This window comes from Salminus brasiliensis, chromosome 1, assembly GCF_030463535.1.
Source record: "Salminus brasiliensis chromosome 1, fSalBra1.hap2, whole genome shotgun sequence".
Lineage (NCBI taxonomy): Eukaryota > Metazoa > Chordata > Actinopteri > Characiformes > Bryconidae > Salminus > Salminus brasiliensis.
Window position 1 is genome coordinate 81,308,587 of NC_132878.1, and position 27,445 is coordinate 81,336,031.

General features: G+C 41.4%; 2 protein-coding genes across 10 annotated transcripts in view; one reads left to right on the forward strand and one right to left on the reverse strand.

Annotated features, from left to right (window-relative positions):
- The window catches only part of LOC140565047 (5'-AMP-activated protein kinase subunit gamma-1-like), a 100,150-nt gene extending 92,902 nt beyond the window's left edge, over positions 1–7,248 (reverse strand). Inside the window, exon 1 of one of the 2 annotated variants that reach the window (XM_072690797.1) lies at positions 6,771–7,248. In XM_072690797.1, coding sequence (XP_072546898.1) covers positions 6,771–6,857 — 87 coding nt within the window. In that variant the 5' untranslated portion in view covers positions 6,858–7,248. Of the gene's footprint in view, positions 1–1,522; positions 1,646–6,770 lie in introns of those variants that run through there. The other variant, XM_072690814.1, reaches the window with a different exon arrangement.
- Positions 7,249–7,357: 109 nt separating this feature from the next.
- Positions 7,358–26,641, forward strand: topbp1 (DNA topoisomerase II binding protein 1). Of its 8 annotated transcripts, none has more exons than XM_072690838.1 (29): positions 8,151–8,590; positions 11,555–12,212; positions 13,086–13,195; positions 13,502–13,636; positions 13,843–13,986; positions 14,184–14,365; positions 14,539–14,732; positions 15,156–15,347; positions 15,733–15,899; positions 16,562–16,725; positions 16,844–17,094; positions 17,694–17,998; positions 18,746–18,918; positions 19,117–19,328; positions 19,718–20,040; positions 20,707–20,892; positions 21,059–21,174; positions 21,297–21,420; positions 21,580–21,741; positions 21,850–21,946; positions 22,054–22,249; positions 22,415–22,644; positions 23,978–24,120; positions 24,582–24,696; positions 24,941–25,104; positions 25,284–25,412; positions 25,501–25,590; positions 25,686–25,847; positions 26,366–26,641. In XM_072690838.1, the coding sequence occupies exons 3-29, from the start codon at positions 13,109–13,111 to the stop codon at positions 26,513–26,515; spliced, it is 4,593 nt and encodes a 1,530-aa protein (XP_072546939.1). In that variant the 5' UTR covers positions 8,151–8,590; positions 11,555–12,212; positions 13,086–13,108; the 3' UTR covers positions 26,516–26,641. The 8 variants fall into 8 exon arrangements, with proteins under 8 accessions (XP_072546987.1, XP_072547002.1, XP_072546939.1 ...); XM_072690896.1 differs by having other exon boundaries at positions 15,736–15,899; XM_072690859.1 differs by having other exon boundaries at positions 11,555–12,036.
- Positions 26,642–27,445: the final 804 nt, after the last annotated feature.

A 27,445-nucleotide genomic window follows, 5' to 3' on the forward strand; every position in this document is an offset into this window, starting at 1 on the left:
ACACACACACAATCTCTAACGCAAGAACATTTGATCCTGATAACAAATGCTTCTTTTGTCTCAACTCACAAGGCATGATTATATGGCAGTCAGTTTGTAACTGCTAAATGCAACACTTCATAATAGTCCAATTCTGCTAAAATACGCCCACAGACTGATTCCCAAAATCGCCTGTCATCTATTGTGCCTCCCAGGTGTAGCTTAAAGAACTACATACTGATATAATTTCCCTGAAAGAACATTTTTATGGTCACAACTACAGTCTTGTATTTTAAGCTGAAAAAAAATCTGAAATGTCTTTCAACAGATTTCAGTCAAATGTACTAAAATGTCCTGTATTCCTATAGATTTCAGTAAAATGTATTACAATTTCCTGTTTGTCAACAGATTTCAGTACAATGCACAAAGAATAGTTGAATAATTTTAGCAGATTTTAGTAATTATGTATTAAAATGTCCTGTTTTTCAACCAATCTCTTAATTTAATCACATATTTCTATATATTAGACAACAGATAAACATATTTCAGAGTTTATCCAAATAGATGCTGTCTAAACAATTTTGTAATTTTTTTTGACAGGTTAAAAAATTCTCGCTACATGATAATTGCACCAATATAAATGAAATGAAATCTGTTTACATTACTTTAAGTTACATTAAAAGTTAAAAGCATTTACTCCTTCTTCCATGTTAGTATTTGTTAGTATAGTGTAAACATCTATTCCTCAGTATAACTGGTGCATTTCTGCAGAGCAATTATGATTTACATGGTTTGATGTAGTATTCAGTGGAAATGATTTACACATCTGTGCATTATAATAAAGTACATTTATTTACATTCACAAATGTGCTTGTCTAGATACAATGTACAGAAATGCTTAGTTATCCATTCCACAATATCCCTAGCTAGTGTGAATAGACCAGAGTCCAAAGATACCCTTGAGAACTTAGATACTGCTGGATACAAGAGAAAGAGCTGATACCAAGATACGAAAGATGCAAAATACTCAACATCAAGATTCATATAGTACACTGTGTCTGAATGTCAAAGAAATCTAAGTAAGATCTTTAAATGCATTCACAGGCCTTTAATATGAGCAAATTCAATGCATTACTTTTCATACTGCATATAATCCACTGTGAAGTCATATTCTGTTGCTTAGCTCTGTAGTAATAGGCTATAATTCTGACATAGTCTATTCTTCCCTGCAGACATGAAAATCCTTTTCAGTTTAATTTTCCTCAAGTTTCCATGGTAACACAGTGGATGGACACAAAGTATTTTCTTTTCGTTCCTACTACGCAGAACTGGACCGAACTGCTAGAATCATGCACCTTTCAAAGTCTTCGACAAATCAATTGTTTTGCACAATCTCCACAAACTCCAAGAGAACAGTGATCTAATTCCCCCACCTCCGGAGCACGGCCTGGTCGAAATGAAAGCAGATATGCTGAACATTTTATTGACAGGATGTGGACAGAATCTCTGTGTTCTAGATGTCTGATACAGCACATGTCCTTACCTACAGCCCCATGAACACGACAGCAACAAAGATAAGCGTCCCGCTCCGGCCAGCCCGTCTCCACAGGCTTGATATGCAGAGTCTGGTATCACAATCTGCTCTGCATCTTTGAAGCTCTTTGCTGCCAGTGGAAAACGAGCCTGCCAATAGAGCCTCCTCCACTTGGAAGGGAGCAAGAAGTGGCCAAGATGAAGCTAAGCTCAAAGGCAGAGCCAGTTCGTACTGCTGGAGTAGTGCTTAATGACAAGGGCAGCGCTGTAATGAGATAGTCAACAAAACTGCTGCCTCAAGCACTTGCAAATCCTATTTGATGAACCCAGGGCAACTCTTGTTGGGTAAGGCCAGCCGGGCCTGACTGACAGCCCTGCACCTCCCTCAAGGAGGATGGAGTTTGCCGGGATGTCTTTGGTAGTGTGTGTTTGAGCTGGTTTTTGTACATTTGCATGTCCTGACTTTGTTGGAAAACCAGACAAAATTAGGACTAGCCTGCAATAACAGGAACAGCAAAATGGTCCTGACCTGTCATTTTTATTTACTAATGTTTACTTCACTGGGATCACTGGGGTGAAGGCTCAATTGAGTTAGTCTTTTGTTTTTTATATAAAGGTAAAGGTGCACATATTTGTCACTGTACAGTGTACACTGTACAGCGAAATGTGTCCTCCGCATTTAACCCATCTGGTAGTGAACACACACTCACACACGTGTTAGGGGCAGTGAGTACACACACACACCCAGAGCGGTGGGCAGCCAACTCCAGCGCCCGGGGAGCAGAGAGGGTAAAGGGCCTTGCTCAAGGGCCCAACAGTGGCAGCTTGCCGAGCCCGGGAATCGAACCCACAACCCTGTTATCAATATCCCGGCGCTCTAACCGCTGAGCCACCACTGCCTTTGATACCATGTCAAAACGGATGAGGTGGGGTGGTAATCATCCAACAGGACCCCACTAAAGCTCTTGTCACTGAATGCAATCAAATCCTCACAGCAGTGCATTACAATCTCTCTGTACAGCAAATACAGTTACTCCAACAAAAGAAGGATAAACTCTTAATTTTCTCTGATTTTGGAAGAAACAATGAATGAGCAGGTGTCCATATATTGTACATACACTTACATGCAATACATATGGACATATAATTATCATGTACTTATACACAGTATGTACGTAATACTTTTGGGACACTATAAGTCCAAAGGTTTATGAATGTAGTTGCATTAAGGAGGGCTCACCGCTGACACAGGTGTTCAGTTGAATTTAGAAATAGCTTATATAATGTCTGTAGAAAAGCACTGCCAATAGAACGGGATGGGTCAGCCTCACACGACGGTCACCAAGCCCAATGCAAAACATAGTTAAGAGTGTTATAAAGCTGAACAGGATTGAACAGGACTGCTGGAGCTTCGTCCAAGAACTTATCATACTAAGACTGAATGCAAATAAACCCCTTACAGCAGAATGTAGTGGAAAGCTATGTCCATTCATTTTGGAAGAAACATTAAATGAGCCAGTGTCCACAAACATTTGGCCATCGTGTATGGAAGGGCGGGATGAGCCCACATAATGATATGTTACAAAAACAAACCTGTGTGTGTATGTTTGTGTATTTGTGTGTGTGTGCGCGCACATTGCTGCGTACATGTAAATCCATCAAACATCAGGGCTATCTGTTGACCATAGAGGTGGACTATAGTGAGTCCTTACATCATCCAGATAAAAGGACTGAGCTTTAAGCTAAACCTCACCTCCTATGGCTGTTTGTTAGCACAGCCGTGTCCAGCTTGTTTACAAGAGGAGGGAGTGGGTTATGTAACAGAAGTGACTTCATGCCCCCCCCACCCCCAAATAGCTGAATCATCATTTTCCTACAGCCCCAATTTGACCCTGCAAAAGTGAAAGGGTCAAAGTATCAGTGCTGAGTAACAAAGGCAGGTCAGGAGACATGACAAACCAACGTGTAACAAACCAGATTCTCTGCGCAGTTTGCTTAGGCTGTCTAGCGCAATACTAGAATGAATAAATTCTATCAGAACAGCACACACACACACACACACACATACACACACACACACTTCCAAGCATGGGAGATGGGCTGCAGCCATGGAGGTGAAAATAACACAACTAAAATACCAGTGGACTATTTGGCTCAGTGTCAAGCAGAGAGAAGCACAATCCTAAAGAAGCCCAGAGCTTCCTGGCCTGGACAAAGCCCCGCCCTCTTTACTCAGAGCCCTGCCCAGTGAGGCATCTGATAGAGATGAGCAGTGCCATCCTGAGCCTGGAACCATCACAACTACAAAACAGAGGAAGCACAAAAGACACATACACACACACACACACACACACGAGAGAGAGAGAGAGAGAGAGAGAGAGACAACTCTTCTCTCAGTGCAGTAATTTATACCCTGAATGAAACAATGAGATGTGGGGCGGGAAGGGGAACATTAAAAAGTGCATACATTAAAACAGTCATTATTACATGAATGTCATATAAAAGTAGATGTTTTAACAGATAAATACATAAGGACGTGCAATGTGGCGACTATTTGACCAATTTATGAATATATAAGGAGTATAACTGTTGTATTTGCAGTTGAATATTACACTGATATGATTTTGTCTGGATGCTTTAATAAACACTAACTATTTATTTCTGTTTATTGCAGAGAAAAACTGAGAATAATCTCTAGGCCTTTGAGATTTTCAGATACTTTGAAGTAAAGCTGGGCAATATGACGATATTTTTATTGTATCGTGATACATTTTTACATAGAGGATATTGTTAGTGCTGTTTCATGTTTCATTACAAACAGGGTAATTAGGCTGGTTTAATTAGATGAAGAGCAGCAGATGTTGAATAAAATTCACTGCACTCAGTACGTAACAGTATCTGAATAGTAGTTTATAAGAATCTGTCCCTACTGATGTTTTTAGTCTGTGATTACATGTATCGTGATAAATATCATGAATCCAAAAAAATGTCTTTAAATATTGTGATCTAGTATTTTTACCGTACGCCCTACGTTGAAGGTCTAAGTGACTTTCTTTGCTCTTGGAAATGTAATTAAGTAAATATTTTTTCTTAAAGTTCAATTTCAAGTACAATTCTTCCTAAACAGTACTGAGATACAGTAACCAAGTACAATTATTAGTACAATTATCCCCCAAGTAAATTCAACTCCCTGGTCTCCCTGTTCTTGAGAACGACTGTTGTTGAACTCAACAGCAAAATACATCTCTTCCTTCGGTGCTTCTTCAGAAGCTCCGGCCACCAAATTCATGCACTTACATTGCAAAGGCTTGTGGACCAATAGATCGATCCACCACATTGATATAATGTTAGAGAGAACTACATCATGACAAATAATTAGCTTTAGCTAAGTTGCAGGTTAGCAAACAGTTCTCAGACGTTAACATTCATCCGCAAATAAAACAAATCCATGCTGAGCTATTTCTGTGTAGAGGAACATTCTCATCCCTTTTCATGTCAGCGTTCAGAGGTCACCTCACCAATGTTTACATGAGTCTTCGACCTTGACTGATCCAAGAACTTTTTGTGCAGCATGATGTTGTGTTTCTCGACACAAGCCACCTTGTTTATTTCCTATTTACAGAGCAGGACCAGTGCGCAAACAGACCGGAGAGCAAGCAAATAGTCAGCAAATACATATACAGCGCCTTTAATTGATCAAGAATTCAATAAAGTATTTTGCCAAATGAAATTCCCTATTTTCATACAATGAGATTGTGTGCTGCTTTTATTGTCGGCCAATTCACTACTGTTGATTCCACCTTTCACATTTGCATTCTATATAGTACTGAGAAAGGTTACTTTCACTTTAACATAAGTGGATATATATATATATATATATATATAGAATCTCTGCTTTTCTAAAAGTACCTTAATAGACCCTGTTTTGTGTACTAAAGAATCATACATAAATGAACTGAATCATTGTGAGGTTAAAGATTGACATTATCTTACATAAGCACTGCAGATGTTATACTGGCCCTGAACCTAATAGACAATCATCATTCGAAGGGTTAAACAGAGACCATTTTTCATAAACCTGAAACTATTCTTCAGAAGATTGCTAGAATATCAAAACCCAGACAAAAGCATTGATTGTTTGAAAAACGATCAACCATTCAGAATCAACCGTACAGCACAGCCGTTTGTTTGCTTTTTTTAGCTGTTTGTTTGTTTCTTGCGTCAGTGGATAATTGCATTTTTGAGCACGTGATGAGATAATGAGATTCATTACTGCAACATGATACTAACCCAAGAAGACCATTCATTGCACCACAGAAGAAAACAAAAAAGATCTCATTATGGCTTTATTGGACACAGCCACCCTCAGGCCTCTTCATTCACTCAGATTTCAGTTTAGTGTATAATAGTGTATTATACTGCATTCAGACTTCTTCTCTCCCGTTTTTCTATAATGAGGTGTGAGAACATGCAACCTCCTTCAACATACTTATCTCTCAGTCCAAGGTATGTCGTGGTAGGGGTCTTACACATGTGTATTTATTACCATACACACAAACACAACACTTTTATAATGTACATCTGATCTGGGCTCCCAGCCTACAAAATATAACACTGTGGTGCAGAGTAAGTGACTACAAGTAAGAAAAGAAGTCTTCTGAATAAAAGCTCATACAATTACTGTAAAAAAAAACCTGGAAGGATGGGGAGGGGGGGGGGTATTATAAGCTGAGATCAGAGCATTGCATATTTTAAAAATTACATTAAATTAAATTAAAATAGGTGAATAAGTGGCGCTTTGTCTGATAAAATATAGAGATCCATTTATAGCACTGATACGGTAGGTGTTACTTATATATTGCCCAGAGTTTTTCAGGTAGTCTTTCTGTTATGTTAAACACGTCCTGTATGTTTTTAATTTAAATAAATAAAAAATGAATGATCTAATAATTCCACATTTCTGCTATTCTTCAGGCGCTGCACAGGAAAAAATGATCTTCTGCCAATTTAGAAGCTGTAGACGATAGCTGTTATTACGAACTATTAGCCAATCACAGTGCAGGAGGCGGGGCTTGTCGGAAAACAGGTGGGCAGACGGAACAGCCTGCGGTGGAATGTTGGTGTTTATGTATGCCGCGCGCTTCACCGAACCCCACCCACATGTTCGAGCTGCGCTCCAGTGCTGCGCTGTGATTGGCTGGAGATCAAACGCTCATCACTAAAACAATGTCCCTGAACGAGTGACCGCTCGGACTTACCGGCATGTTTAACCGCAGCGTCCTTCTCTTTCGTGTACTTTTCTTCCCGCCGTCTTTCGCTTTAGAGTCCATGGCAGTGCTTCCCATTTTTTCCAACTCCCAAAAATGCCAATTTCCCTCCAGCAACGAATTAAACTGTGATAGTCTCAATAAAACGCGCTATTCGCATGGGCTACATAGCTACAAAACAGCGAGCTAATCTGAATGTCTGTGATTTTATCGTCCCTGAACTTTAACGTTGATAATCAATTCATCTTATGGCTCCTCCAGTGAACAAAAAAAACCCAAACAAAAGAAAGCATCGTGCACAGAAAAGCTCTGAGCTGCTCGCTCTACGAGGCCACAGTACTACTACTTCTTTATCGACTGAAGAAATAAAACACAGAAAGTCCGCTGCTGTAGCTTTAAGCTGTAACCTGCTGCTGCTGCTGCTGCTGCTGCTGCTGCTGCTCCATGCCGGTGAGAAAGGCTGCGGCGCGCCCCCGTCTCCGATGCGGGAGCGCGCACAGGGCGGATGGGCTTTAAAGGACGCAAGCGCGTCACATGGGGGCTATGGGGTGTGTGAGCGCGTAGGAAAACATCGCTAGGAACGATACGACAGATAACTAGGGTGAGTTCAGGTTAGGGCGGACGCTACTGCCACTGTTGTTAGCTAGTGTGTGTGTGAGCGGGGTATTAATACATATTTAAATGACTTTATATGTGCTGAATATGATTAATATTTGTTATCCAGATTTTAGTGTATATGAGCTGAATATTAATTCGCATGACTATAAAATTGTGTGTTCTGAATATCAGTAGGTTAGTGTTAGTTCTTATGAATTAATTAATTAATTAATTTGACACCATTAATGTGGGGATGAGTGAATATGAATAAAATAAAATGTAAAATGTTTTTTTTTACATTTATTAATATAATTGCACAAAAAACATTTTCTAAAATGTTATGGTGGTTTTGCCAAAATCCTTGGTGATGGCACAGCCATTTGTGACACAGTTGACCTTGTTGACCTTGTTCTCTCTGGGTGGGTGGGATGGCACTCCCATGGGATGACCCTCGCTCTCCCCCATCACTTGGTGCGAGTGCCTGTTAGCTGATGGAGGAGAACTGGCACTTAGGGTCCACCAAGCATGTTCAGCTGTCCGATGACATTGGAAGGGTGCACTAAAAAACAAGGAGTGCAATTTTCATCTGGAACTGACTCAGCCTTGGCTTGGGTAGCCTGTTAAGTGTGCCAATCAGCTAGCCATGGGATTGTAAAATGGTTTTGAGAAGTTTGAAGACTAGCATACATATCATTATTTATTTATTTTCCATATACGTTAGTTTAAAGCTGTGATGTGTTGGCTTTATTTGTTGCTGCTGTTTAGCCTTTAGATCACTAACTAGCAATCTACCAAAGCACCAGAATGAAGTAAGGAACTGTTATCAGCGTCACATCACAGCTGAGGCTGTTTTCTGCCTAAAGCCCAGCAAATCTCCAAAAACTCAGGACACATTTCACTGTACAGTGACAAATATGTGTACCTTTAAATCAAATCTTATGTTTTTTTTAAATAAACATTAACATAGTTTGCTATTATTGATTATATTATTGATAAACAGCTCCATCCACCATCGTCTGGGTTTGAAAATGAAAATGCATCATCTCACATTGATTTCTGAGAACGTTTTGTTGCCACTTGTGTTCACTTGCTCTCACTATTCCAGGCACGTATGCTCACTGTCCCTGTGTGTGTTTGATCACTAGTGTGTATGCGTGTGTTCACTGCACGGACAGGTTAAAGGCGGAGGCCAAAAAATTCATCCAGCACAAATGGTAAGTATGGTTGTCTTGTCTTGTCTCTCGCTCCTCCGAGGAGCAACTTCACTTTAGCTAGTGAAGTAATGGATGAATTCTAGGATTCTCTCAAGGGCAAATGGAGAGGCTAAGTGGATGAGGGCATACTATAAACGGTACTAAAATGCAGAGTGCATGAATGCCTTCCTCTGCACCACACTGACCAGGCAAACTCATCCAGGATTGATCCTCACTAGTATTTCGGGTCCCAAATAGTGCATTTGCAGCCCTGTACTTCACATTTGCGAGAGGCTGTTGGGTGACTCATTTCTCTGATTATAGGGGTTTCACAAGCACCCTCTAATTGCCTTTGCTAAGGCCTTCAACAAAGAATGCTTGAATGTGGAATCAGAAATGACATCTTACCCAAACTTGCATGAGATACATGTAATGACCAATCACAGTGAAGGTAGGGCACACAGAGAGCCTGCACATCATATGAGTCTGTCCCAAACACATATTTAACCCAAGCCCCCTTTAAGGTCTGTATTTGCCCTATAGCTCTGTATGTTGTTTATGCCACCCAAGTGAGGGCTTAAGGCACCATTTGGCACTAAGCTTGTGTCTGCAATTATGTGGACTTCGCTGAGCCTGCTTGTAAGAACTACTTTGAGCTGCAAACTAAGACATCCTCAGCCTCACAGCCCTTGTATGTATATATGTGGAGTACAAGACTGCGAGTGCACCAGTTGTGTCCAAAAGTAACCAGATACCTTTCCTAAATAGTGAACTCAGCTACTTTAAAGTGCACACATGGCATTCACAGTAACTCAGCCACACAAATCCTATAGAAAAGCACCGCCAGTAGAAGAGGACATGCTGTACCAGCCACGTTTGAGCCTAAGGAAGGGGTGTCAGACAGGATTCTTTCCAGAGCACAGCACTGCTGAGTTAAGCATTCTGCTTCATTAAACACACCTGAATAAACTCATTAGCTAATTAACTAGACTTGTGAGTTGAATTCAGGGTGTTAGAAGAGGAAAGGGGCTCATTTCTGCAAATCTGTGGTCCAGTTTGACACTCTTGGCCTAAGGAACCTAGATATGATTACTCCTGACACAGTAAAGGGATACACTGGTGTAATTTTAGCTTGCAATGGTTGTTAAAACATCTACTGTACTTTAGAGTCCAGGATGTCTAATGAACATGAGTGCTGATTCCTTTGTATTTGAGTAGGTTGTAAAAATTAAGCATGATGCCTGATGGTCCACGAATCCGCTGTCACTATGACCAGAGGATCACTGCATCAAATCCCGGTCACGCTGCTTGTCATCGGCCACAAAACAGCACAACTGGCCTTACTCTCTCCAGGGTGGGTAGATGGCACATTCTCCCCACATCACACCAGTGCAGTGCTGCCTAGCACTGGCGTCTGCTGGTCGATGTATAGGAGCTGGGCGCACAGTGCTTTCCTCCGAGCGTGTTGGTTGCCCAGTGGTGTTGCATCGGCGGCAGTTCTATAAAACTGGCACTGGCACAGTGTCAGGGGCACTGCATGTGATAGGGGGAGAACATGAATGGGTTGGGTAAATGGCGGTCCAAAAATTGGCCAGTAAAGAGTTGCTACCCACCCTGTGGTTTAAACAGCCTCCACTTTCACAAGATTTTGGAGTGTGTCTGTGAGAATCTGTACTCACAAGAGCAGTTGTGAGTTGGGCGAGAAGGCCTGGCTGGCAATCAATATTCCAATTCATCCCAAAGGTGTTCAGTGGGGTTGAGGTTACAGCTCTGTGCGGGCAACTGGAGTTCATCCACACCAAATCCCATGTCTTTACGGAGCTCGCTTTGTGCACAGGGGGTCAGTCACACTGGGACAGGAAAGGACCTTCACCCAAACTACTGCTACAAAGTCAGAAGCCTAAACTCTGTAAAACACCCCAGACCATTATTCTTCTTCCACCAAATGCATCCGACAAAGCCAGATTCGTGCATCAGGCTGGCAGATAGTGAAGCTTGACTCATTACTCCAGAGAGAACGTCTCCACTGTTGCACAGCCCAGCGGCAGCTTGCTTTAAACCACCACCAGAGATTATGCTTGTCTTTGCATGTAGTAATCCTAGGCTGCAGCTGCTCGGGCATAGAAACTGATTTTATGAAGCTCCTGACACAGTTTTTGAGCTTCCAGGGGCAGATTTGAGCTGTGCAGTGAGGGTATCTTTCTTCTACACACCGTGAGTTTGTGTGGTCTGCTTCTTAGAGCTGTTGTCGCACCAAAATGCTTTGATTTCACAATAACAGCACTTACAGGACTGTGTTTGAAACGCAAGAAATTCTGCCTACTGAGACAATCTTTAGCAATCTGCAATGCCTAATGACAGCACAGCTAAACGCTTATATCAAGCAGGGAGCTGTCCATACCTTTCGGTTACAGAAACCTTCATCACGACGCTCCCATCTGAGTCAGCGTGGACAACAAGGCCTCAAGTCAGCAAGATAGCTTTAGTTTCAGACACAGCCAAAGTGACCTGTGGCAAACACTGCCATGTTTACAGTCACTGAGCTCTCCTAACAGTGTTTGTCTATGGAGACTGCATGGCTATGCGCTAACACCTGTTAGCAATATGGCTGAAACACCTCAGGACACCTTAGGAAAGGTGTCCACTTTATGTTGACCACACAGGAATATGACTAGGGTAGGTGGAGGCCCTCACAGGAGGTCAATTAGATAGCTTACGTTCAGAAACAGCCCTGCTTAGTAAACGCCTTCCCAGACAGTAGAGGCTGTTACTGCAGCACAGGGTAATTATTATAATTATTATTATTATTATTATTATTATTATTATTATTATTATTATCCTTGAAAAGAAACGCTAAACAAGTGTTTAGACGCTCTTTAAAAACTCTCCAGCTCGGATGCGGGATAGTACGTGTGTGTGTGTGTGTGTGTGTGTGTGTGTGTGTGTGTGTGTGTGTGTGTGTGTGTGTGTGTGTGTGTGTTTCAGCTCCACGTCGTTAGGGGGCAGTAAGGCGGGAGCAGTGGCTCCTACGAGAACAACAACAACAGTGTTAGAAGAACAGCCGGACGTTGTGTAGGTTGACTGGATGGCGCGAATGCTCCACCGCCAGGCTGTAGACGGATAAAGAGGCGTTTAAGCACTGAGATATGTCGGCAGTAGTCCATTTTATGCAGGGATGTCGTCGTCTTGTGTCCGCCCGTGATGCCTAGTTTAGCTCGCCGCGGTCAGCGCTAACGGCTCTGCTGGCTGGACGACGAGAGCTCGAGCGCTCCCTGAGAGGACGCGGAGTTAGTGAGAGCCGCTGAGAGCCGCTGTGAGCCGCTGAGAGCCGCTGAGAGCCGCTGAGAGAGCCGCTGAGAGCCGCTGTGAGCCGCTGAGAGCCGCTGTGAGCCGCTGTGAGCCGCTGTGAGCCGCTGAGAGCCGCTGAGAGCCGCTGAGAGCCGCTGAGAGAGCCGCTGAGAGCCGCTGTGAGAGCAGGTTCACTAAAACCGAGACCTTTACTCCGTCAGGTCTATAACAGTTGGTACCCGTTCGTTGTCTGACTGAGCCGAAACTAAGATGTTTAGTTTTGAGCGCTTAGCTAGACTGTAGGGAGCTGGGAGAAGGACTGCTGATAAAGTGAAAGCTAGCTTGCTAACGTGAGGTAAGCTAACGCTACCTATCTAGCTAACTTCGTAGACCTGACTGACACCAGAGCATCTTCAGCTAGCTATGCTAGCTAATCTGACATGTAGTTATATGCGCTGTATGGGTTATACCCCTCTGCCTCACGCCTGGTAATAGGCATGGTGGCAATGGGTTCGTGTTTATCCGCTCCAGGGAGTCTTCTCTCTCTCTCTCTCTCTCTCTCTCTCTCTCTCTCTCTCTCTCTCTCTCTCTGTGTGTGTGTCTGCACATCTGTGTCAACACAGATCAAAACTGCTTAAAGTAGCTGAATGCATTCAGTAGAAAGAATGTCCAAGTGTCTAGCCATGTAATTGAACGTATGGTGTGCAATGGCTGTAGTTAACGCAGCACTTCAGACTCGGTAGTTGGATATGTGATAATGTGATAAAATGTCCTCTGCTAAATGCAGCTGTTTGTAAAACTGTAATTCATTTAATACCCTCATATTGGAACAAGGCTTCTACCTTAAAACCAGTCTCCCAGTTTAACTAGTGCTAAATCCTCCCATCTAAACTGAGGGAATGGTGTATGCTATGTCTCTACATATTATTTGCCTACCTTGATACTTTAGGGGGCTCCGTAATGAATAGTCTAATATAAATGGTCCAAACGTATATGGAATAAAATCGTATTACTTTGGCTTCCATTAAAAGTTAAAGTTACTTCCTTTGCCATTTTGAATGTGGCTAGAAATAAATAAATGTGGCTTATCTGAGTCCCCATATAGATGCATTCCTATGTATGGAGATAAGCATTTGATCTGCCTTTGAAGGAAGTCCCTTCATATAAGATCTTGCGGTGCTTCTTGAAATATATAAAAATATAATTTCAGTCTTTTCTCTTTTTCTAGCTTCGTTAACAGTAGAAGCCAGAATGTCCAAAGGAAGCCAGGATGCGTACATGGTGAGGTTTGTTGAGCACAATGGGCAGATACGTGAGCTTGGTCTCAAAGCTTATGAGGTAAGTAAATATCCATTATAGGGGAAATTTCTGTATTGTTGTTGTTAGTAATTCAGTCAAAGCCTGCTTAAGTAATACCTAATTCTCTCAGAAATACCCATCAGCCATTTCTAATATAATGTACAAATGCTGATTTATGATTGCAGTGTTAGTGTTTTGCTTACATCTTGGTCTGGGGAATTTCCCCACTGCCTGCTGGGAAACTGTGTGTATGAGTTGTTGTTGTTGTTCATTATTTATTCTTTTTCTGGTTAGAGAAAGGAGCTGTATATTTGATGATGTTTATTTTCTTTTCTGTCTGTTTAGGCAATAGTAGAACTGCAGTCAGAGAAATATGTGCAGATCATTGATGAGGAGACAGCCCTGAAGTTGGAGCACAATGACAAATCCTTATACGTTTTCAGTGACTTTACCAGCAGTGCATTTGAGCACTGTAGAAAGGTTTGTTTGCATGTGTGTATATATAATTATTGTATTTATTTTTGCGTAAAAGTATACAAACAGGCATGTGAATTGCCAGTACCAAATTTTGGGGAAAAGGAAAAATACGGCTAACAAATTCTAAAGCTCAGCTTAGTGAGTTCTGTCTTAACTTTTATATCTGTTTTCTGGTTTGTGTTTTTTTTGCCCCTGTGTGTGCACTACAGTTGTGCTGTAGGGTAGTAAGTCCTTTAGTAGTGCTGTTCTGCCTGCAGCAGCAGAGGTGTGTGCCCAAGGCAGAGCAGCCAGTCTACAACATGGCCATGGCTGACGTTACAGTGTCCTGTACCAGTCTGGACAAAGAAGCACGGGTAAGCAGTGAATGTAACTCACAAGACATGGCAAGTGACTGTTACTTATAAACACATGTTTGTCTTTAAATGTCTGGACTTTTGGCCCCCAACATTTAGTTGACAGTTTACCTTATAGTGCCAAAAACGTTTAAATACGGGTAGCCTTATTTGCGCACTATTGAAGTGTTTACTCCACACTTGTGCCTGTCCTGTAGACAGAAGTCATGGACTTGGTTCAGCTGATGGGTGGGCGGGTCTACCGAGACCTCAATGTATCAGTCACACACCTGGTGGCAGGCGAAGTGGGCAGTAAGAAGTACCTTGTGGCAGCCAACCTGGGGAAGCCCATTGTACTGCCCACCTGGGTGAAAGCATGCTGGGAACATTCTCAAGACAGGTAAGGCTAGATTTATCCTCATGCTACTTTAACATATGCATAAAAAATAAACAGATATCATATTAGTTCTCTTGTTATTTATTTATTTATTTACATAAAAAAAAAAAATATATATATATATATATATATAATATTTTTTATTTATTTATTTATTTATTTTTTCTCTTCTTCAGTCTGTTTCGGTACTCAGACCTACGGTTGGAGGACTACATTTGTCCTGTGCTCAAAGGCTGCACGGTATGTGTGACTGGTCTGTCCACAGTGGAGCGCAAAGAGGTACAGCGGCTTTGTGAGCTGCATGGAGGCACCTACACTGGGCAGCTCAAAATGAATGAATGTACTCACCTCATTGTCAGCGAACCCTCAGGTGACTCTTTAAATTTTGCCAGTGTAAGTCACAGTTAGGATTTTATTTAAGTAAAACAAAACAAAACAAAACAAACCCTTGCCCCCCGGGCCAAAAAAAGTTGCCCTGAGCTAGTTAAACATGCTCTAGATGGGAAGGGACACTGCTAAGTGAACAAGAACAGTAAAGCTTGTGTGAAACAATTTTCAATTCTGTTATTGTTTGTGCATTCGTGGAAAAAAAAAACTTCAACCATAACATTTACTGAAAAGCACTTTTAAAAAATTATTTCACAGATTACGCTTCATCCCCCACAAAGTCATTTTTGAAGCTCTTGTGTTCACTTCAAAGATTTACCTGTTCTGTTATCTGCCCAGGCCTAGTTACTGTGACTAGAATGGTTTTAGATGTAATGCGTGTGTGTGTGTGCTTGTGTGATTTCAGGTCAGAAGTATGAATTTGCGAGGAAGTGGAACGTATACTGCATTTCTGTACACTGGCTCTTTGACAGTATTGAAAAGGGCTTCTGTCAGGATGAGAGTCGCTACACTGTGGAGAGAGGAGAGAAGAAGAAAGAGGACAAGCTGGGCAGGCCAAACACTTCCACCCCCACGGGCTCCAGCAAGTGCAAAGGAGGTGTGTTTTAAAAGACTGCAGGTTTCAGTGTCTGTGCCCTTGGTCTGACTACTCCTGCTATGCTTGTCAGTAAAAGTTCCAGAAGAGCTACAATTTTACTTAAGTCTACAAAACAGCTTTACATTGAAACAGTGTTCCAAATCTTAATACTATTTGAGGCTATTCACAATTGCACACGGATAAATCATCAGAAATCAGATTTGGGCCACTTTTACCTGCTGTGTAAGATTTAGTAAAGTTTGTTTAACTTTTGACTTAAAGTGATAGTGATGTTAAATATTGATGTTGTTGATGCAGTTGTATGCAAACTTGTTGGAACTTTGATTTATTACGGTAAATCAAAGTTTAAAAAACATTTGAAATTTTTGTATTTTGTGTTTTGAAGCAGATGGTCCATCGTTACTCGGACTCAGCCATATTTCGAATGTCAGCATGAATGTCAATGAAACGGCCATGACCACGGCAACAATGAGCCGCATAGAACCTGCTGATCCAATCGACTCCTTTGATGTTACGGTCTGTCCAGCAGACGATCTGTTAGATGGTTTTAAGGTGGGTCTAGCATGACTCATGGAAGCCCACTTATTAAAAAAGAAAAAGAATATGGTTATGTAAGGGAAAGATTCAAGATTCAAGAGTTTTATTGTCATATGCACAGCCGAAACAGACAGTTACGCTGTACAATGAAATTCTTACTTTGCTGTCCCTCCATTCACCAATAGATAAAGATAACAAAAAAGAAATTAATAATAAAAATAAAAAAATATATACAAAATAAATAAAGTATAATAATATAAGTTGAAGTAAAAAAAATTAAAGTAAACTTTTTCCTTTTTTACAATTTAAAAAAAAAAATTTTTTTTTTTTTTTTTTTTTTTTAGATAAAAGTTACATGTGCTTTTATGTGCAAGTATGAGCAAGTATGAAGAGCAGCAGCTATAAAGTGCAGGTTGCAAGTAAGAAATGTAAACAATAGTGTGCAAGTAGCGAATGTAAACAGTGTTCTGACAGCAGCAGTACAGTGAGAAAGATTGTGCTTGAATTGTTAACATATCAGAGAGAAGAAAACAATGGTGGGTTGTAAAATTAGTATGTTCGAATAGAGAACATTTATAATAATAAAACTTGAATACAATTTCAATTAAGCTTGACCTGTTTTTTGGCCTTTTGTCATTGAATCACATTGAAGACTGTTGATTCTTTCTGAACTGTAGCTTTACCTGTGTGGTGTCACTGGAAAGAGGCTGGAAAAACTGCGCAGACTGGTAAATACTGCAGGAGGCCTGCGCTTCAACCAGCCTGGTGAAGAACTTACACACATAGTGATGGGAGAACCAGACCAGGATGTCAAAAACTTCCTTTCTAAAGCCAATCACAGGTTTGTCCAATGATGGGTTATGTTTATGGGTTATTGCTGGTCAGACGTTGCTTGAATACTTGACAACTAGGTGTGTAATGAAAAACTTTTTTTTTTTTTTTTAATTTGATTCCACCAGGCCTCATGTTGTCACAGTGCAGTGGCTGCTGGACAGTTTTACTCGTGGGTCTCTACTTCCAGAAGAGGGATACTTCCACCCCTCCTTCCTCCCTCCTGCACCAGCAGAAGTGGACATGCCTGCGCTTCGTCCTGTTGCTCCGCGCTCTTCTAGACCCTCCACTATCCCTGCTCCATCTCCCAGCCCAGCCCGACAGGCCAAGGCTGAGGAAGACCTACTCTCTCAGTATATGGACAATGACCAGACTGTTGGTGGGTCCACAATGCTGAGAGTTTATGCTATCTGGGAAATTGACACAGATTTTTGTTTCTCTGTGATGATATGTGACTGTAATCAGCACAAATTTAAGAAGAGACACATTTAAAAAGACAGTTGGTTCCATGAGTATTTGGACAGGTTTTTTTGTAATTTTGCCTGTGTGAACCACCTCAATGGACTTGAACAGTCAGCATTTGATTGTAGTGTAAATTATGCGAGAATTGGTATCTTAGGCTCCTTGGCTCCTATATTAGAAGCTTAGAGATACAGAACCATCAATGAAAGTGAAAAAACGTGTGGACTGATGTGGTAGAGTAATACTGCAAGATTTACACTAATATAACTTTAATTCAAAGGATTTAACAAAAGTACTGTATTACATCCTACATTTTCACAGGCTCAAAAGTAATTAAATAATTGACATAAGCAGTGTTATGGTCAGATATTAACTGTTTTCTAATTATTTCAAGACAAGGATATAAAAGATCTTGAGTTGATTTGGTATCCTATTTGGTATATATATGTATACAGCATCATCTGTCAAACATTTTCTCATCACCTCTTCTTTCCCCCACTCTTTGTCTTTTTACAGTGGCATTGCCTCCAGCCCCAGACAACAATAACAAGACTCAGAGCTCTGTGCTACAAGACCCAGGAGCTCCAGGGCAGGACTCTACCTTGGCGGATGCCTCAGAAGGAGGTCTGTTTAGGGGTAAACGTTTCCTCCTGGTGGGGTTCGGACCAGAAGCGGAAGACCAGCTCTCAATGCTGGTGATGGAGAATTTGGGGAAGGTTCTGGTTGGCCGTTTCAGAGGTGTGGCTGATTATGCCATTGTTCCGCTGCTGGGTTGTGAGGTGGAGGCCACAGTGGAGGAGGTCGCCACTGACACCTGGCTGGTGAGATGTAAAATATTTGGAAGTCACACACAATAGGGCTGGGCGATATAGACAAAAAAAATCATATCTTGGTATATTTTAGCTGAATGGTGATATACGATACGATATTATATACGTCAAACCAGGTCACCCCGTCATCATCCATGCCATGTTCTGTAAAAAATGAGTTTACTTTTTAAGAATTGTATGTTAAATAGAACTTTGGTAAATTGAAGTGAATTTAGGCCTAATGAAATATGATTAACACTAGAAATTTATTTAATTAAAAAGTAGGGTGTATTTCGTTTTGGAGAAACTGTCTAGTCTAAGGACATTTTACAGAAGTAACCAATACTTAACTGATATAACTCATTGTAAATGCAAACAGTTAAATAAACTCACTTTAACTGCTTAATTCCAGCTTTGAGAAATATAATACAGCAGTTAACGTTAATTTGCTCAAATATGCACTCATCAATGGACAGATAAAGGGCAGGGGTGTCGGGGCTGTAAGCTGAGCGAAGACTCAATGACAGAACAGAATAAGGCGCTGTACAAGATTTAGACTTGACCAATCAACACACACTTATACACTTGTATGGATAGGATGTACATTTCACAAATATTGTGATATGGTTCATTTAACATTTTTTTTTGTTGCAATGTCCGTGTAATAACATTTTTATGGTCTACAATATGTATATGTTGATTTCAAGCTTGTAGATGCCCTGTGCTTGACCATTTTATGTGTGTGTTTTGTATTTTAAGGCCATGTGTGTGGAGCAGCAGTGTGTGTTGCCGCTGGCATCTCATCCTCTGTTCACCCCTGTAGCTGTGAAGGAGGGCTGCTTTCCACTCAAAGAGTGTGTGCTGTCAGTCAGCCAGTTCACTGGAGCAGAGAGGGAGTCTCTCATACAGCTTGCCAAACACCTGGGAGCAAGGTGGGGAGATGAGCCATAAATGACCTTTATGTTGCTATAAATTGATTGCAGTGTACATGAGCTATTTTTTGTCTTTGCAGGAGGTCACAAGAAAAAATGCATCCTGTATATAATGATTTTGTTTTACATATTTTCACATTTTCTCTGTATTTTGTTGTGATGTTTGTTTCTCTCTTTTTTTTTGGGCTTTGTTTGCAGTGTTCAGGACTACTTTGTGCGCACTGCCAATCAGAGAAAAGGCATGCTGGCCAGCACTCATCTGGTCCTACAGACTCCTGAGGGCACAAAGTACCAAGCAGCACAGAAATGGGGCCTTCCTGCTGTTACCTTGCGCTGGATCCTAGAGTCTGCCAGAGCTGGGAAAGTTGCTAATGAGTCCCGCTACCTGGTTGACCTGCCGCCTTCTCCAGGTCAGAGGGAAGAAAGTATTGTTTAGCGGTTGAAGAACATTGGGCCTCATTCATAAACTGTTCTTCGAAAACCCACTTTTTTTCCATCAAGATTCTGACATTCACCAGCGTATTCTTATCTGGGATTTGTTCAGTTAACGAGGACAATGGGGTCCATTTTTATAAAAGTAGAGCTGTGAACAATTCTGCGATTTAAAAACACATCATGAATCTGATGTAGACTTTTTTTTCTGTCTTTTCTCAAAAACACGTTTCAGAAAATTCTTAAGAAGGCACTGGTAAATGAGGCCCAATGACCTTAGCAGCTAATGGACCACCACATGATTTGTTACTTTATCGGCTTAGAACTAAATAGCTGACTGTGTACCGCCGCTGACCTGTTTTTACAGAGCGCACGGAGGACAGTTTCATCGGAGCATCACAGAAAAACCAAGCTGCCCCTGTCTCGTTGCAGCTCTCTCCAGAACTCCCTCTGCTGGGCCCCCAGAGCAGCGCAGCTGTGACACCGCTGGACACTGGTCGCCTGCAAAGCCGTGCTGTCCACTCAGTTCTCCGCAAGATGAAGAAAGGTGGGAAAGAGGAGCCTGAGGCCACCACTCGAGCCCAGGACGAAGGCAAAGGGGGAATGCAGAAAGATGGCCCTCTTCAGCTTGACACGCCATCTCGGTTCCTCAGCAGAGACAAGCTGTTTGGACCCTCCTTTAACATCACGGTCAGTGCTGAAGTAGTTTTGTAGTGCTGTTTTGGTGGGTTCAGATGAACTTGTGGAAGACGTTTTCTGGAAAATTCAGTTCATTTGAGTGTCAATAAAAAAAAAATGCATTGCTGGTCTAGAAACCCAGCCAGACTTTGATGTTGAGATCTGGTTGAATGTAGGTTGTGATGTCTAATGCTGATATCACTTTGACATAGGATACTAGCCGTGGCAATGATGTTTGTTTTGTTGGTTTATCCAGCACCCCAAACCAGTGTCATGTTTATGTTTAATACCAGCATGTAGTCAGCATGAGGTAACCAAAACTCAACATCTGTAATGCTGGAGGTTGATATCAAGCCAGTGTTAGGTTTTGTGGGTATTCAATTTTGATTTCAAACAATAACTTAACATCTGTCCAATGTTGGAGCTTGATGTCAGCTCCAATGTTTTTTATTTATTTATTTATTTGATCAAATGTTCAACTTTGATTTGCAACCAAAATCCAGTGGCTGTCGAACGTTGGAGGTTGATTTCAAGTCGATGTTTGGTTTTATTAGTCTGATTTTCATTTTCAACTTAAATTCTACGTTGGTCCAACGCTAGAGGTTAATGTCAAGCCAATGTTTGGTTTATATTTGATTTTCAACCATAACTTAACATTTGTCTGCTTGTGTATTACAGGATGTGTGTGACCATTTGAAAACACCAGGTAATAAGCCTCAGCTGGGTCAGAGGACAGAAACACCCCTGACTGAAGTAATCGAGAGAAATTTAAAGGCTGCTGTTGCAAATAGCAATCGTAGTCACATGATGAGCCTTGCTGCCCTGACTGCAAGTCCTCAGCTGGACAAAGAACCTGAACCTATGGTACATGCTTGCATATCTGAGGTTTCCAGGCCATAATGACCCTGCATTTTGTCTTATTTATTCAGATACCTAAAGTTAACAATTGGGGCAACCTGGAACAGAACAGAAATCTGTATTGGTTTAAGAGGTTTCTCTCAGACCGTTTGCTTGTGTTTGTTTTCTGTAGGTGGAGGAGAAGGCTCCAGCTCCACTGAATGGAGTGGTGGTGTGTGTGAGTAAGAAACTCAGTAAAAAACAAAGTGAGCTAAATGCAACGGCTGCTTCCCTGGGAGCTGATTTCAGGTACTTTTGAAAAGTGTTGCTTCTTTATTCTTCATTGTAGTACCATGTTTGTCATATGTTAAATTAATGCAAAACTAAACAGCCCAAATAACAGCAACTGTCTGTTTTAATCTGTGTTTTAGATGGGCCTGTGATGACTCAGTCACTCATTACATCTACCAGGGCAAAGTGGGAGACAACAGCAAAGAATACAGGGCAGTGAAGGAGAGAGGCCTACACATAGTGTCACAGCACTGGCTACAGGCGGTGTGTACACACAAACAATAACACACATACTTGTACATTAAAAAACTGGTTGGGTTTTGACCCGATTTAGTTTCTGTTTTACTTTGAAATCTTTTTAGAATTCACATTTCTTTTAGTGTTACTTGTTTAACATTACATTTATTTTTTGGGTCTCTCTAGTGTGCAGAGGAGCAGAAGCATGTATCAGAATCACTTTATCCATTCACATTTAACCCCAAAATGAGTCTGACCCTGAGCCAGGTGACAGAAAGCACCCATAGGTCCCCTCCTCCCTCAACTCCCCGCACCAAACTCCGAGCCCTCACTGAAGAAGACACCCGGGTTAGACCTTTTTATTGTGTATTTGCTTTCTTGGTAGTTCCCATATGTCAAGGTGGACTTGATTAGCCAATGATGAATTTTCAATTCTTTGTTCTTTTCCTGGTAAAGAGTCCAATGGAAAGCATCACAGACGTCTCCACTCCTCAGTACGTGAGTGTGATGGAGCCTGAAAAAGAGCAGCAGCAGAGCAGGACTGAGAAGAAAGGTGAGTGGTGCTGCATGCATTTTTACTCTCTTACTGGTAATTAAGTCAGTCACGCTTTACCTTTCCAAAACATTTACTCTTGTTCTCACTTTCTTTCTGTTTCTCAGACCTGACCGAGACTCTGGAGATGAGGGAAAGCTTACAAAGGCAGTTGCAGGAGATAATGTCTGCCACTAAGCTGACCAGTGGCCGGCGAGCCTCCTCTAGATTGGCCCGAGTTGGTTCAGGGGGGCTGGACTCCCCACGCACTCCGGAGAGCCTGGGCAGAGTGAGCAGACGCAGCAGGACACTGGAAGCCTTACGGTACTCACAAGCAAACAAACTACAACTGCAACACACATCACAAAAAAGTATTAAGATGTGTAATATGAAACTTTAATATGTTTAGTTTTTTAATGTGAATAGTAGATGTTTTCATTTAGAAGAGACTTTTTACTAAACTAGCCTAAACTGCATGTTTGTGTGTAGCATGTCACGTCAGGTTGCAATGGACATAAACACAGAGGCATCTCAGAGTGAACAGATCGTCTGGGACGACCCCACAGCGAGAGAAGAGAGAGCAAAGCTGGCTGATAATCTGCAGTGGCCTGGAAGCCCTTCTCAGCATTCAGATCCCCTGACCATTCTGCCCCCACCACCTATTGATGAACCACAACATGTCCGAGACTCCATGACCGATTCTGAACTGGTCGAGATGGGTAAGTGCATAGTTACGTGTGGGCATTCGCTTTTGTGTGTGCAATAATATGCTTATTTGTGTTTGCGCTGAGATTAACAAGGATTCTGATGTGAATAGTGTACAGTAAGCCAAAATATTATGAGCACTCATGGATGAAGCAAGTAATGCTGATTGTCTTAAACAACGGTGCTACTGAAGGTCTGAGATTTATTAGACTGCAAGCAAAGTCGTCTTGGTTGATGTTAGATGCAGGAGAAATGAACAGGACCTGAAGATTTTGATAATGTCCAGTTGTTAAGTTATGATCAGATGACTGGTTTGGAGCATCTTCTGCGTTCCATTTACCTTGTAGGTCTGATTTTAGTACAGCTGGTTTGACTATTCTTCAGCAGAGTTTATAGTAAATCTAACCAACATATGTCCCTAATTATCATTGTTAGTATTGACCTTGATTAAAATTTTTCAAGATAAAATCTGATCACATTGATAACACTCTGACGCATTATACCATGGAAACACATTGTGAGAGTGTTCTAGTTGAAATTTCCACCTTTAAACATGAACAATCTGACCTCCCAGTTTAAATGGAAAGCAGTATCAGAACAAGCAAGTCTGGTAGGATGCTGTTTGTGACCAGGAGAGCCCAACCACAAACCACTGGCATGGTGTTAGCCCCCCCAAGGTTCATCAGTGTGAGGGCAACTAAGGCTATGTTGTCTGACTTGTGCCACGGAAGAGCTGTGACATTACAATGAATACACAGTACATAGCACTCTGCTTTGTATAGGGCAGCATAGCTGCAGACCTGGCTTCATCCTGCAACTTGCAGGACTTCTGCTGATTTATTTGTGCCCGATACCACAGGGAACCGTCAATCTTACACAGTTCATTTATTGATAGACTGTTTTGTTGGCACTGAGAAGGTCACAATCATATTGGTCTGGTGGTCATATTGTTTGGCTCATCTGTGTAAATAAATAATCAGCTATCAGCATAAATACTTTACTTTTTACTCTTTTTTAGATTTTGATTGCTGTGGATATTTTGGCCTGTTACTTTTACTTTCTATCTGTAGATATTTATATTGCTCATGTTAAGCAATTTGTAAAGCTTGTATGCAAAAAATTTAAATGGTTGGAGATATAGTGGTTGTCTGACAGTGGTGATATATCCATATAATCCATACAAAGCCTATGTTCATGTTTTAATCCATGATAAGTTTGGTTCAAATGGAAATTAATACACATTTCTATTGCAGTATTTGTCATTTGTTAGGGTCTGACAATACCTTATTTTGATATGATTTTTCAACATTGTGCAGCCTTGGTAAAGACTCTCATTGTTGACCTTAGCTGCTTGTGACGTGATCGAGGAGCAGCTGAGACAGAAAGTGACCCCACCAAGAGTTAATGCTGACCAGCGCGTCCCTAAAACTCCAGAAGCACCCAGTATTGCTTTCCCTATCTCAAAGCCTGCAGTGCCACCTGAGCCACAGGTATGTGGGACAAATGAAATATGTTTACGGAAGACAAGCGTCCAGGCTTTTTTTTTTTTTTTTTTTTTTCCCCTGTCCTGGCACCAAAGTGGTGGAACGAGCTTCTCCTGAAGACCCACCTCTTCTGAGAATACTTGGGCGAATAGTAGAGTGGTCACCTTATTGACTTGTGTTTAGTATTATCTAAACTTAGAGGTATCTTTGAATTGTTAGCCTATTCAAACTTGCTGAGGCTTTTCTTGGGTAAATAGCAAAGCACTTTTGTAAGTCGCTCTGGATAAGAGCGTCTGCTAAATGCCTTATGTAAATGTCTTGTTACGAAAGCCACATGCACAGACTTGTAAATCATCTTGATGCTGTTCGATCCCTAGATAATTAAATGTTGCAGGTCAGTAGAAGTTATGCTACCGTTGGACATACCTGACCAGTTGCTACACTGATTGCCATTATTCTCTGTCTAGACTGAAGAAGAGGAGGAGACAGAAAAGGAAGTGAAGAAAGTGCCCCCTCGGTTCCAGTTGTCCTCCCTTAGCCCACAGGAGCGCATTGACTACAGCCATCTCATAGAAGAGTTGGGTTAGTACCTGTAAAGAAGAACTTGGCTAGCAGTGTTTTAGTGTAGTTTAGCAGTAGCAAATGATGCAGTGAGCCTCTTTACGTGATGACTTGGTATGAAGTTTTAATGTCATGTTCAATTTCACATAAATGCAGCTTATGTCTGCTGTCAGATTTATGGAGAAATCTTTTTTTTTTTTTTTTGTCTGATGTACTTTGTAATCCTCCATTGCAACTAAAGTTAATGCTGTGAACATTTGTGTAGGTGGCATTGTGCTTGAGAAGCAGTGTTTTGACCCTAGCTGTTCTCACATCATCGTGGGTTACCCTCTGAGGAATGAGAAGTACCTGGCTGCAATGGCTGCAGGCAAATGGATTCTTCACCGCTCATACCTAGAGGCGTGCCGTGCTGAAGGATGTTTCTTACCCGTGGGTGTTTACGTCTCTTTGTTTATACAGCCAGAATTGCAGTATTGTTCTTTTTGCACTGTGACTGATGGGTCTATACTCGAGTGTGTCTCTGTCTAGTTGTCATAAAGGTTTTTCATGTTTTATGCAACTTTAAATAATAATGATTCCTTGAATGTTTTGTTTGTTTTTCCCTTCAGGAGGAGGATTATGAGTGGGGTAGCCGCTCTATACTGGATGCTGTTCCCACCATAACCTCACAGCAGAAGAGACTTGCACTGTCTGCCCTGCGCTGGAGGAAAGCTTTACAAGGGCGTGCCAGTAAAGAGGTACAAACTCTTCTACTCGCTCTTCTTTATATACTCTTTTATACACGTCAGAACATGTACACAATTTACTGTTTGTTTCCTTCTTTAGGGTGCGTTTGGTGGCTGGGTAGTGATGCTGAATATAGACCATGCCAGAGATGCTGGATTCAGAAGATTATTGCAGTCTGGGGGAGCAAAGGTCTGTATGTCTCTCTGTCTGTACATCTTGCCAAATTTTACTCTGTGTTTATCTTCCTGGGTTTATTAAAGACAAACCCCCATCTTTGTGTGCAGGTGTTGCCGGGCCCCTCTCCCTCTCTGTATAAGGAAACCACTCACCTGTTTGCAGACTTTAGCCGGCTGGGTCCAAATGATATGAGGATAGATGTGGCTGAGGCTGTGGCTCAAGGAGTCAAATGTCTCAGGCCAGAGTACATCGCTGACTATCTTATGCAGGTCAGAAACAAACACAACCCACAGGGTTTTTTAAACAAAATGGGAAATGTGTATCTTTTTGCAGTGATCTAACAAACCGTGACAAAATCTGTTAACTTTAACAGATTAATTGCTATTTTATTTTGTTTTACATAAACTTTGAAAGTTAAGAAGGCCTCACTCATTTACGTCATTCACACCAGCATGGAAACACCAGCAGCTGACGTCAATGCCGCAAGCCATTCTGACCTAAATTTAAATGTCTGAATGCATTAGAGCAGAACTCAATCCTGCCCCTGAAGTTCCAGTGCCTAGCGTGTTGTAGTGTTTTCCTGCTAGAACACATTTTCTTTCAGGAAAGCTTGTTAATTAGTTACAGAGCATTAAGAGCAGGGTGCAAGATGTGCAGGGCAGTGTTAAAATACCATTATTGATGATGTTGGCTTATTACTGTATCCTTACATGGGCTTCTCATTTCAAATGTTAAGTATGTGGAGGGAAAATGTTTAGTTTTTTGTCATTCCTTGTCTTCTGTTCAGGAACCTTCACCGCCAATGGATGCATACTTCCTTCCCGGAGCACCTCAAAATGGCATTCCTGGGGGCTTAGACAGGGGCCAGGCCACCCCATCCCGCAAGCGCAAAGCCTCAGGGGAAACCTCAACTCTAAAGAAAAGCAGAATTAGGTGAAATTAGCCTTTGCATGTTAACCTCTATGTCAAATGTGAATTATATATGTGTCATTCAGCTCTTATGTGTAGATAGGATTTAATTATTTACTTGTTTTGTTTATTAAAAATAAATGTCTCTGAAAAATTGGCTTGTGATGTGAAATAAGCTTGCAAGACATTTATTCAGGATCGGTGGTTTGAGTTTAGCTGGGTTTATAATGAGTTTGAATATAAATTCCAAAGGTACAGGGTTGTTTTATCCAAGACCACCTAGGTTTAATCTGTGACTGAGGTAGTGAGCCCTTGGCTTCAGATGTAAACAGAAAAAAAAACATGCACTGCAACATTTGCTAGGCATTCCACTCAGCAAACCTTTTGCTTTGTGCTTTGTATCCAAAGCACTTTGATAACAGTAACTGTGTTTTATTGTCTAATGTTAGACAGAGCATTGACTTTGAGCTATGGCTGTAGAATCATTCCTGCTTTTTGGTACAAGAGGGGTATGTTCCAAGACAAGGCCAATTATTTGCTTTAAGAGAGACTATGAAACGTGGAGAACGGGATTTCGCTTAACACAAGGTACAATGTAGAATGGACTTTTTTGTGGTTAACAAAAAAGATTCAAGTAGCACATGCTTCTCGCTCACCTTCTCATATTCCCATAGCTGCGTCATTTGCAAATTTTTAGGTCATACGTTTCATTATTTTTAACAGGTGAAGTTTAGCCTTTCTACCTGTTATACACCTGTTTTTGGCTCAACGATTCAGAGTTGACATGTGGATTGCTTGTATAACAAAAAAAAAAAGCCAAACAATTTTCTCCAATTTTTTTTATTTATTTAGTCTTCACACCATTCTCACCATTTACTTTGGAATGCTTTACCAGTGTATCACCAGAAGAGGGAGCCCTGCATCATCTTTAAGTGGTAGCGGTTGTGGTTGATTCCAA